The sequence below is a fragment of the Hemicordylus capensis genome, chromosome 4 (genome assembly GCF_027244095.1).
Source record: "Hemicordylus capensis ecotype Gifberg chromosome 4, rHemCap1.1.pri, whole genome shotgun sequence".
NCBI lineage: Eukaryota > Metazoa > Chordata > Lepidosauria > Squamata > Cordylidae > Hemicordylus > Hemicordylus capensis.
The window spans coordinates 24809735-24822763 of NC_069660.1; the positions used below are offsets into that span (position 1 = coordinate 24809735).

General features: G+C 47.8%; 1 protein-coding gene across 2 annotated transcripts in view; it reads right to left on the reverse strand.

Annotated features, from left to right (window-relative positions):
• Positions 1–331: 331 nt before the first annotated feature.
• The window catches only part of DOK5 (docking protein 5), a 97722-nt gene continuing 85024 nt past the window's right edge, over positions 332–13029 (reverse strand). For both annotated transcript variants that reach the window (XM_053249214.1, XM_053249213.1), the window contains exons 7-8: positions 7037–7157; positions 332–983 (exon numbers count right to left, since the gene is read on the reverse strand). In XM_053249214.1, coding sequence (XP_053105189.1) covers positions 925–983; positions 7037–7157 — 180 coding nt within the window. In that variant the 3' untranslated portion in view covers positions 332–924. The remainder of the gene's footprint in view (positions 984–7036; positions 7158–13029) is intronic.

The window sequence follows — 13029 nt, forward strand, 5'->3', positions numbered from 1 at the left end:
ATTTCATTACTTGGTTATACAACTCATGCTGGATATTAACATATAGTCTACACTTCTATATAATTCAGCATGCTTTCTGATAATTTGGAAGCAAGCTTTTGGAAACCTTCGACTATAAGCTGACCAGGTGTTGAACTGTGCATGCAGTCTAACACCTTCTCAGTGCTGTATCCAAACCTGAACATAACACTTCAGCAAGATTTCCCCAATGCTGAGGAGAGCACTACCATTCTTTTAAACAGAACTTCGAATATGATGCTTATGTGAATGCCCTCAAATTGACTCTCTGAAAAATGTGTATGAACTATTTCAAATTATGTAGGAAAAGACATTTGCTTTTACATGTTTGTTTACTTAGAAGTTTACATTCTAAAAGGCATACTGAAATACATGACTGGGAAATAAACATCAAGAAAAGACAGGAGAATTGTCCTTTGTTAACTTAGATTATCCTCAATCAGACTTTAATAGACAGGGACAAGAGATTCCAGTTCCCCCAAACTGGCCACTATTCTGAAAAGTGCTAGGATCAACAATGATTCAGGACAATGAGGTTAAAGGAAAATCTTCAGGGACCATAAACCACATTATCTAAGATATCACCATAACTGATGAAGTAAATTCTGAACAACTGATAGCATAGAACAAATCATCAACAGATATCAATTATACTAAAAAAAAAAAAAAATCACACACGGTGGGAGAGCTTCTCAGTTCTGGATGTAACTATGAAATATAGCAATTTCCCAATATCGCCTGTAGGGCATATTATCTTTTGGCCAAGGATTAAAAAATAATATTGCAGTCTTGATCCAGTCTTCCTTTCCTGTAGCTGCTTCATTATAATGTTATCCAGTGTCAACAAAAACTGCCTTGCCGGACCAATCCATCTCACACAGTTTGAAAGTCCTTGCCTCTCTTTTATCAATGCTCTGATCGGTAGGTTGGGAAGGTTTCTGTTCGATGGATCTTCAATGGACTATCTTCTCCAAATGAGATCAAATGGGTGGAAGAGAAACAGCAATAAATCAGTAAAATATCATAAGTTCATTATCTAATAGATCTGACTAACGACCCTAACTCTTGAGCAGAGCTGCATTAAATTTCTGCACTTGAACATTGTTAAAGAGTAAAGTTAGTTATAAGTTTATTCGGTCATTGACCAGCAAATAAAGAGTAAAGTGTGCTTTCCAGAAGTATGGAAAGCATCTCAAAAAAGCCTGTTCCTTTTCCTTTTTTGGTCATGGCTGTTCACAGCCATTGTTCCTGTCAATCTGCTGCTTTGGTGCTGTATTTTAACTCTAATGGGGCTTCTTCTTTGAGGCAAGTCTCGCGATCAGTGAGACTCACCTCTAGAGGGGTTGCAGGGAGAGCGGGCTTAGCCTGCTCTCCCTGCAGATGATCAACGGAGCAGCCCTGAGTGGCTGGATCGGCCGCCCACACAACTGCTAGCTCCATCATGGAGCCAGCGGGGGTTGTGGGGATCAGGGGCCACATGGCCCCCAGAAGTTCCAGCATGCCCAGCGTGAGCAAGAGTGCCCCGAGCCTGGGAGGCTGCTTGTAGCCTCCCGGCTGGGGGTCTCCTCATGTGTTAACATGGTGTGGAGCTGTGCCGCAGCAACAGACAACCAAAAAACCCAGGTTAGCAGAGCGCTCACTCTGCTAATCTGGGCTAAGGGGAGGGGGAATTAGCGGGGTTTGCTGTTGGGAGCCGTGCTCCTCCCATTGCAGCACACGGCCACCAAAAAGCGGGCTAGGCTCCCTTAGCCTGCTTTTTGGTGGCCGTGAGAATCGCCTCTTTGTCTGTCTGTACATGATTCTAGCCAATCAGGGATCTCCCAGTGAACATAATGTTATTATCGAGTCAGTCAGATCTGGCTACTCAATAACTTCAGTGAGGTCCAATGGAGCTGCATTGCCCTTATTTTGAAGTCCCAAACCAACCTGTCACATAGAAATGTGTGTTGGAATGCAGAAATGGATGTACAGTGGGATATCCATTTAAACTGTGTCCTGGCAAAACAGGGAGCCTGGTTGCTGACGCAATGGGCTGCATCCCTTCTTCCTTGCACTGCCATAGCCCTTCAAGTCTTCTCTCAAAATGCTAAAAATGGGGGGAGGTACATTTAAGTGGTGTGAAAGTGCTTGTGATCTGGTTCAGGTCAGGTGTGGACACGTGATGTAGCAAAGGTAAAGACGCTGCCACTTGTCTGCTGGGGAAGGCAGGCAAGCTCCTGTCTTCCCCTAGACCTCTGTGAGTGGTGGCATGAGGTCATGTGCTTGGCCTCATAGTCAATTTACTGGCCCTTGATTTCACTGCCACACAAACAAACCTATCCTCTTTAACTTCTGCTTGTATAGTTTAAACCAGGGATTCTCAACGTTGGGTCCCCAGGTGTTATTGGACTTCAACTCCCATAATCCCCAAACAAAGGCCACTGGGGCTGGTGATGATGGGAGTTGAAGTCCAATAACATCTGGGGACCCAACGTTGAGAATCCATGGTTTAAACTGATTTTAGCCAGAGCAGTGTTTCCCAAACTCTTTAAAGGGGCACAAAGTTGTGTTAGATTAAATTGAGAACCACATGCTTTCACCTAAGTTCACTGCTTCACAATGAGGTGGGTCTCATGATCTGTGAGACCCGCTTTGTCCGGGTCAGCAGGCGGGTAAGCCCGCTCTCCCTGCAGACGATCGGGACGCCCTGCCAGGGTGGCCGGATCGGCTGCCCACACGACTGCCAGCTCTGTGACGGAGCCGGCGGGGGCTGGGGAGTTCAGGAGCCGCGCAGCTCCCGGAAGCTCCAGCATGCCCTGCGCAAGTGCGCAGGGCACGCTGGAGAGACCCCCGAGCCAGGAGGCTGCTTTTGAGCCTCTCGACCAGGGGTCTACTCGTGAGTAGCCACAGCGCGAAGCTGCAGCGTGGCAATTCACAAGCAAAAAAACTGGGTTCGCTCCGTGAACGCGGTTTAAGGGGAGGGTTACTTGAGTGGGTTACCCGCTCAGGAACCACCGGGCTCGCAGCCGAGCCTGGTGGTTCACACAGTATGCAAAAATCGGCTAGGCTCCCTTAGCCCGATTTTTGCAGACCGTGTGAATAGCCTCATTGACTGGCAAATTACATGGGAAACTCTTAGATAAACAAGAGCAATTGAGTAGAATAATACAGTGCCAGGACAAACAGCTCTGCTTCAATTGTTGTGGCAACAAGAGGTAATAATGGAGGCAAAAATGATGGCATTTTATCTTTATCTTTTTTTATCTTTATCTTTTCTCTTCACTGCATTTGATCCTCACTACTGAGAGCAGGGATGTTCACAATACCAGAGGAAGATTTATTGGAAGGCTTACTAAACTGTCACCAGTTTGTAATGAAGACTATGGAGTCAAAAGACTATGGGGGCAGAACACCAGTAATTCAAGGTGTTTGCCTTTGTTGCAGCTGCCAGCCACAATGACAACTGGAGCATGAATTATAGATTTCACACTCCTCAACAGAACCACCTGTTCTACTCATAGCTGCCATTCTTTGAACCTTCCTAAAAGGATTATGCCGAAGGACTTTTGTGCTTGCTGAATTGTATTATCAATGGCATATGGTTCTTGCATTGTTGTCGAAATGTTGCTGCTTATTCTTGCAAGATAGGTTTAATGCTTTTATAGTACAGGTGCTGTTGTATATCAGAGAGGTTCTCATATGATTACCATACTTTGTGAAATGTTAATCTCAGATGACCACTGATTCTAATTTGAGTGGTCATTATGCAAAGTAATTATGAAACCTTAAATTTGTGACAGTGAGGCTCTACACACAATCCATGTGTGGAGCCATTTAGGGTTCTGCGGGGAGAGCGGGCTTAGCCCACTCTTCCTGCAGACGGGCAGACACTTGTTGCTGGGTGGCCGAACCAGCCACCCACACGACTACCAGCTCCATCACGTTGCTGGTACGGGTTGCAAGGATCAGGGGCCACCCTGCCCCCAGAAGTCCCAGGATGCCCCACGCAAGTGCACGGAGCATTCTGGGGGGACCCCCCAAGCCCAGGAGGCTGCTCCCCCCAAGCCCAGGTCGGGGTCTACGCATGTGTTGCCTCGTGCTGCGGGGGCACACGAGCAAGAAAATGAGATTAACAGTGTGCTCGTTCCGTTGACCTCATTTAAAGGGAGGGTGAATGAGGCGGGCTAGCCCTCCTTGGAACCACCAGGCTCACCTGCGAGCCCAGTGGTTCCCATGATCAGTAGAAAGCGAGCTAGGCTCCCTTGCCTAGGCTTTCTACCAATCATGGGAATAGCTTCATTATGTAAGAGCTATCTGCCTTGACTTGTCTTCCTTTCCCCTCCTTTTGTATCACAGCTATAGATTGTAAGCCATTATTTAATTTATTTATTTGACACATTTCTATACCACCCCATATGGAAATCTCCAGGCAGTTTACAACTTTGGATTGTACAACTTTCTGCATTGGCAGAAAGTGGTATATAAATATAGCAAATAAACACACAATTTTATATATTAGGGCTATTCCCATGATTATCAGAACAAAGGCAGGAGGCATGAAGCCCAGGTTTGCAAGCATGTGTGAACCCACAGACATTCCTCCAAGCCAGCTTGCTCAAATCTGGGTAGCCAACTTTTGTACCTTGGTCTTTACCAAGGTACAGAAAAAGGATGAAAATAGGATCCCTATCTTGTTGTTGCAATCACATGTGCATTCATCATTTATAGAGGTCCCTGGGAGCAAGCGGCCATGTATGTAATAGAGAGCTGTGGCTAGAGGGGCTGCCATCTGTGTATGTGCCACTCTTCTCCAAATACAAATAACATGGATTAATGATTATGCACTTGGAATATTTTTTTATTCACTTCCTATGCCTTACACCAGAATCAGCATTGAACTGAAAAACAGAGATGGAATTTTTCACTAGTTATCCTTAGTCTAAAAATATTCTCCATGGTGGGATTTAGAAACTTGAAACAGCAACAGGAACCTACACCGCTGTTAAGCTAGGAACACCCAGGTTTCCAGCCTGAGACAAACAAGAGACAATACTGAACATCAAAGAAGATGCTTTTCTGGCCACTAGATGTCCTTCAGAGATCATGAGAGAAACCATTAAGTTAGCATACTATGTGATGAGAAGCAGCAACAATGTGTATAATTTTCTACCACTAGTTGAAGTAATGTTATGAAGAAAACGATTTATAACTTTCATTGCAAAAATCTCCTATGATTGTGTATGAGGAAACTGGAGCTAGTACATGTGCAATGCTTTTTGCGAATGACTAGGACAATTGTGGAAATGGAAGAAATAAGCCGATCTCTCTGCTGTGAATAAATGAAAGAATGTTCATAGCAAGGCTGATGAACCTTGAGTTTGTTAATACAATGGATTGGGTTTAGGATGCACACATTATTCCCATTAACTACAATGGATATAGAAGATATGTAGCCAACAGAGAATAAGGAGTGGGGAGCATGAGGAAGTATTTGCAAGTTCCAGTGTGTTTTGCCATCCTGTTGTGATGAAAACATGGGACGTCCTTGACAAGAATGGGACAGGATTTATTATCTGGCAGAAGCAGGTCCAATGCTGTAGCAAATGCCCCCTTTCACTTTTGCTGGATTCACGGGTTGTGGTGATGTCTTCTTGGACTCTGAGCACACAGAGATCGTTCCAAGTGGGATAAGCAGTTTACACGTAACAGCGCTCCATGCAGGACCTCCACTTCTCAGCATGCTGCTCCTAACCTATGGGAGGGCCATTTTGCAACTGTATAGTGGAAACTGGAGATGCACCCACTTAGCGCATCCTAGAGACACAGGTTGAGCCAGGACAGGTCATAAACATCCAATATAACTGCTGGGGAGAACATGCAAACATGGCACTCTCTCAGTAGATCAAGTAATTGACCTTCATAAGCTCCACTTGACCTAAACTGTGCACTGAGAGAGCTGAAGAAAATGCAAATAACACCACTGCCTCCAGCTGAGTCAACCCTGACATCAGCTAACCGGTGGGGAGGCCTCATGATCATTATTGCAGATGACTGAAATCACTCCTCAAGTTTTTTCTTTCTTTCTAAAAGGAAAATATTTGTATGAGGACCAGACATCATGTTGTAAATATGACAACAGATGGATGGTATTAATTAATTTGCATTTTCGGTGAGGAAATGAGGCTGTTCTCACTAGTGGCCAAACCCAGGCTTCAGCAGCAAGCTGAGGTTTGGCTGCACGTGAGAACCACCAAGATCTGCATGGATCCCAGCAGTGCTTTGGTCCTAAACCCAGCACTGAAGCCTGGCTGTTAGTTGCAGCTAAGGACACAAACATGCCCTTAAACCGGCTCCTGGGATCATGTCTCAGTGCAAGCTGCTTGCAGCTCACATTGACACGGAGACGGGTGAGCGTCCTTTGTCTCGGGGAATCCCCCAGTGCATTGTGCTTGGGCTTGGGTTAGGCTTAGGGTTCAGAGCAGGGGCTCAGAGCAGTCATCTGGGGGAAGGTAGGTTGAACCCTGGCTCCACCCCTCCCCCTGCCTGCCTGACTACACATTTGTGGCCATGTAAATAGCCCCAATATCTTCCAAACAATCAGGGTGGTTCACATCTAAGAATGCCTCTTTTTTAGCCCTCATCTTCCTCCACTTGCACACTATTCTCTCCCTGGTTTCCTGGTTAATCAGAAACTATAGTTTGCTTTGTGCCCAAATGAACAAACCATGGTTGATGCATTTCCACCAAAGCCTGATTCAGAACAAGCTTCAGACAATGGTTTCCAGTTCTGGTTTAGAGGGCAAGCACACTCTATAGTGTGCTGATGCTGATTTGACAGCAAATTATGGCTTGCCCAAAATCAGAAGTTGGAGGGAATCAGAGCATGTTTTGGGGGAGTGGTAAGGGGAGGAGGATGTGTGTGAGCCTAAAGATCACTCATAGAAGTGACAGCACATGAATCAGCACAGTGTCAAATCTACGATACAAGGGCTCAAATCATACTCTGGTCCTCTGTTCTTATGGAATTGAAGCCTCCTACCTTGTAGGCCAAAGAGTTGTCCGGTGCTATGTTGCCGTGTGATGTGGTGCCAGTATGCACTGCGGGGCAAGGGGACCATGGTACCAAGAGAAACAGCTCGCTCACTCATTTTCATCTGTAGCTGAAATAAAGCAGGAGAAAGGCTGAGATGGGCATGTATCGCCATTCAATAAGAACATAAAAACAGCCCTGATGGATCGGGCCCAAGGCCCATCTAGTCCAGCATCCTGTTTCGCACAGTGGCCCACCAATGCCGCTGGAAGCCCACAGTCAAGAGTTGAGGGCATGCCCTCCCTCCTGCTGTTACTCCTCTGCAACTGGTACTCAGAGGCATCCTGCCTTTAAAGCTGGAGGTGGCCTATAGCCCTCTGACTAGTAGCCAATGATAGACCTCTCCTCCATAAAGTCATCCAAGCCCCTCTTAAAGCCCCTCCATAAAGTCATCCAAGCCCCTCTTAAAGCTCTCCAGTTTGTTGGCTGTCACCACATCTTGTGGCAGAGAATCTCAAAAGTTGATTATGCGTTGGGTGAAAAAAAGTAATATTAAATCATATTCAAATTCCTTTTTAGGTTTCTACAGGCTGTGTGTCTGTAATATGCTCTTTCAAAAAAGCACACTTCAGAATACTGATGGATATTAATGATGGACAGCTGCAAGTTGGGAATGAACAAATGCTTAAATATTCTAGTTTTGACAAAATTAACCTATTACATGATTAGGGCCTACATATCTGTTGTTGTTGTTTTTTAAAAAATTAAATAGTAACTGCATGAGCCCCAACCCAGATCAGGAGCACAGCATGAGGAGGAAGGATTTAACCTTGTACCCTCACTGCATCCCAAACTGGATGAAGCCCTCCATGGCTGTTATTTACCTGCCCAGAAAGCTCCCATGGACACGAATGGAAGCTTTCCTCCTGATGCTAATGGCAGCCACAGGGGAAGGCTGATCAGTACTGGGACTGTGGAAGAAGCAAAGCCCCCCTCCATCGATGCTGTGATCCCAATCCATATTGCCCCCCCCACCCACATGTCTGCGAGTAAAAAACAAACACCCAGCTCCCAATCATATTATTTAGTTTGGTCCTAAGGTTTACCTTTTCTTGCCTCCTCTATGGCTTATCCATCCCATCCCATACCATCCATCCATTGAGCACTTCTATTTAGCCTTTTATGTCAATTGAATTCTACGGAACTTGCTTATACAGACTTAAAAGCTAACCCCTTCCACAGGGAATCTTGGGAGTTCTAATACTGTGGGGAGGGCTACTGATCTGTTACAGCAGGGGTTCCCAACTTGTGGTACTGCAGATGTTGCTGACCTACAACTCCCATCATCCCCAGTCACAATAAATAGTAGCTGGGAATGATGGGATCTGTAGTACAGCAACATCTGGAGTACCATGTCATTGGGAACCCCAAGATTCCTTTAAAAAAGCCATGAAAGGAGAATGGAAGCAATATAGGTCTGTAATGTGAACAGACCCACTGATAACCCCTTTAAAGAGATGGTCACCCAAACTATTCTGCAGTTACTGAGAAAGCACCACCATGACTGACAAAACACGATGAGCATATTCACACGAGTAGCCCTACCTCGGCTTGCACAGCCCTACCTGGATAGCTGTGCAAGCCCAGAGTAGGGCTGCTCGTGTGGAGAGCCAGGATCAGTTCTGAACAGTTCCAATCCCGGTAGAGAGGTGCGAACACACCCTTCTTCCCGAATCCCCAGTTGTATGAACGCTTGGGCTGCCTGCAGTCCTAACTTTCAAGGAGCCGGGCAGTTAGGCACCGTGCTCTTTGAGCAGTGCATTGTGGGATTTCTGGAAACCAGGTTTCAATTATTTGGCCTCCAGATGGCTGCACCACTCGCTGCAGCATGGCTTGTGTGGGTATGCAAGTGACATGGCCGAAAACAAGCCCAGATAGCCTGAGGAGAAGGTAGGTTCAATCCTGCCTTCTGTCCACCCTCCCCAGCCCCACCAATAGTGGTCGTGTGAACCACCTTAATGTATGTTCACACATGGCTCTATCAACAGCTAGGTTCATAGGGAAGGCTAAGGAATTCACTACTTATGGGGACCATCTGAACCTCCATCTGGACAGAGAAAAGAGCAAGGTATATTGAGAGGGGTGTGTGTCCCAAGTATACACAGCTTATTAACATCCCATCATAACAGACAATCTCTGTCACAGAATCTGAGAGTGGATTTCTAAGATTTGTGGCTGGGTCCATCCCCCCAAAGATCCAGTCAAATTCTGGGATACCCAAACAATCTTTGCAAAGTTTCTCTTCAGCTGAGGAGACCGCTGGGTGAGGGAGCTCTTGAATAGGCTACTACTGGCCTGAGAGACACCAGCTGAGACAAATTCCTCTCACTCATTTCTGAAGACTACTTAAAGAGTTGCATGGTGTACACTGAGGGCAAGGGAAGAGAGGAGAAAAGTTAGCTCCTGATGAGTCCATCAGATGGCCTGAGAGAATTTGGCTGTTTAATTAGGCAGCTTCACATGTAATGGTGGCAAGTAAATATAGAAGAACCAGCAGTTTCCAGTTGAACCAGTTGAGTGCATGCTCCTGCTGCTACCACCACTTCCATGTTGCGTGAAACCAGAAATGTCATAGGAAGCTGCCATCTAATGAGTCAGACCATTGGTCCATCTAGCTCAGTACTCAATCAATCAATGTTTTAGGGATGTGCGAACCGGCTGGAGGTCGAGCCAGTTCATCATAGAACCGGTCCGGCTTGAAGGCTCACCCTCGAACCGGATTGGCCCCAGTTTGGCTCAAGGTTGAGCCAAACCCCACTAGGCCAGTTTGGGGCCGGTTGAAGGGTTCTTTTTTTTTTTAATATAAATTAAATTGTTAACACTCACCGCTAGGTACGGTGGCCTCAGGGGGTGATGCTCTCAGCCCTGTTTTGGAGATGCCAGAGAGGGAACTAGGAACCTTCTGCATGCCATTGCAGTTGGAGAATGTCAGCATGACATTCAACACTTGAAATTAGCACAACAAGGTTTGGCCGAGATGGATCACCAATATTCTCTGCCCAAGAACCAAAGCAGCAGCAGGGAAGGCAGGATCAGTAAGAACATTAACGGCCCATGAGTGCCGCTCCGGGGGAGGGGGCAGTGAGGGTGGGAAAATACTGCTTTAAACAGTGGCAAACATACCCACCAACTGTAACCAAAATGTTCTACGGGGTGGAGGCACCTGAGTCTGCATCCCACCGGCAGGTTGCCCTTCTCCTGCTGCTCACTGGCCTCTGTGCATGCATGGTGGCGCAGGGCAGCCTGCCTGTGGAACCCTGAGTTGGGTGCCTCTGCCTCACAGAGCATTTTGGGTATGGGTGGTGGGTAAGCTGTTGAAAGTGGTATTTTCCCAACCTCACCACTTCCCTGGAGTGGTGCTGGGTAGGAACCAGCAGTTCTTATGTATTTACTTGCTGCCATTACGTGTGACGCCACCCATTGGGGCTATTCTCACGATTAACAAAAACCGAGCTAAGAGAGCCTAGCCCGGTTTTTGTTAATCGTAAGAACCACCGGGCTCGCTTGAGCGGCTAACCCACTCAAGGAGCCCGGCCCTTAGCCCGGGTTTGCGGAGCAAGTGCACTGTGCACTCACGCAGGGCATACTGGGGCTTCCAGGGGGTGTACGGCCCCCGCTCCCCCCAGCTCCATCACGGAGCCGGCAACCATGTGGGCGGCCAATCTGGCTGCCCAGGGTTCCCTGCTTAGTCATCTGTGGGAATAGCAGGTTTAGCCCGCTCTCCCCCCAGTTTGGAAGAAAGCGGGCCTCACGGATCGTGAGACCCGCCTCATTGTTTCATAGGTTGCATATTTTATCTGAGTATTTTAAAATGTAGACCATTGGGTGAATGGGCAGAAGGGTATTATATCAACACATTGGGGCTATTCCCATGATCAGGCAAAATCAAGCGAGCCCGGTGGCTTCCAGGTGGTTAACCCACCAAACTACCCCTCCCCTTAAACCGGGTTTGTGGAGCGAGCGCTCCGCAAACCTGGTTTTTCTAATCGTGAGTTTCCGCAGTGTGGCTCCGCACCGCAGCAACTCACAAGTAGACCCCCTGAACCAGGAAGCTTAAAAGCAGCCACCTGGCTCGGGGGTCTCTCCAGTATGCCCTGCGCAATCGTGCAGGACATACTGGAGCTTCTGAGGGCCATGCGGCTGATCTGGCCACCCAGGGCTACCACCCTGCTCATCTGCAGGGAGAGCGGGCTTCTCCCCACAACCCCCCTTAGAGGCTCTTTTCATGGATCGTGAGAAGAGCCTCATTCATGTACATCCTGTCCTTTCCATGGAGCGTGGGACCCACCGGGCTCGCGGGCAAGCCGGGTGCTCCCAAGGCAGCTAGCCCACCTAAAACACCCTCCCCTTAAATGAGGTTAATGGAGTGAGCGCTCTGTTAACCTCATTTCGTTGCTTGTGTGTCGCCACGGCGCATGGTAAGTAGACCTCGGGTTGGGAGGCTGCAAGCATCCTCCCGGGCTCGGGGGTCTCTCCAGGATGCCCCGGGCACTTGTGCGGGTCATCCTGGGATTTCCGGGGGCTGTGCGGCCCCCAATCCTCGCAGCCCCCACCAACTCCGTGACAGAGCCAGCAGTCATGTGTGTGGCCGATTCGGCCGCCCAGCTACGAGTGGCTGCTCATCTGCAGGTTGAGTGGGCTAAGCCCGCTCTCCCTGCAGAACCCTGTCAGGCGCTTCGCACATGTTGTGTGAAGCACATCAGAGTGATGTATATGCGGCCCTTATGCGGTCTTCCATCCATAAACCGACTAAGACCAGGCCTGCTTATCTTCAGCAAGGTTCCTGCATCAGCACTTTCAGACCATGTCCTGGGAAGTCCACTTCTACCACACTCTGCAGTGCATTCTCCTTGTGAAGCCACACACTCTATTAGCAGTTTTGTACTTCATGCTGGAAAACCCTGAGCTAATGCTTTGCTTCCTCTCTCCTTACTTTGATTTTGTCCCTCTTTGGAAAAAACTGGCCTTTCTTTGCCATGAAACCTCTCATCATTGTAATGACATTAAGTCATTACTTGTAACAGTTGGATGTTGTAAACCTTTTGTTCTAGGAACATACATTTTATGCATTAACTAAAATTGATTTCATTCAGCCTTTCATGTTCTTGCCAACTAGGGAAGGAAAATGGGTTATTAACCTTTGTACAGAGTAAAAAGTACAAAGGAAACAAAAGAAGTGTATGCCACTTGCTATAAAGCCGATTCCATAAAGGTACCATAATCAGGAACATTATCTCAGATTTCTGTGGGGGGGGAGTGGGGAACTTTCAGACACTTTGGGCTGGTTCTCATGATCAATCTCATGTTAGTTGAGGACTCAGGGATCTTCAGGGATCTCAGACTGGGGCTGTGCCACCCCAACATGCAACTAACATGGTCAAGCCAACTTCAGATCCCGAAGTCATTCACACAGTTAAAGGACCGGGTCTCACAATCAGTGAGACCCAGTTTGGGGCGGTGAGGGAGCCCTGGGTGGCCAGATTGGCCACCCACACGATTGCCAGCTTCATGATGGAGCCAGTGGGGGCTGGGGAGCTCGGGGGCCGCACACACCCCGGAAGCCCTAGTATGCCCTGCACAAGCACGCAGGGCATACTGGGGAGACCCCCGGAGACGGGAGGCAGCTTTTCACTTCCCCTCCGGGGGGCTACTCATAATCAAATAGCCCAGGTTTGCGGAGCGCTCGCTCCGCAAACCAGGCTAAGGGGAGGGGTACTTGAGCGGGTCACCCACTCTAGAACCATCAGGCTTGCAGCCGAGCCTGGTTGTTCAAACGATTAGCAAAAATTGGGCTAGCGGAGGCTAGACCGATTCTTGCTGATTGTGAGAATAGCCTCAAAAACTGTGTTCTACCCAGGTTTGGGAGCTGTGTGTGCTCACAATTTTTGGTTGTGTGGAAGCAAAGTAGGAGGAAACCCTGGGTATAAGTGACTGAGTCTATT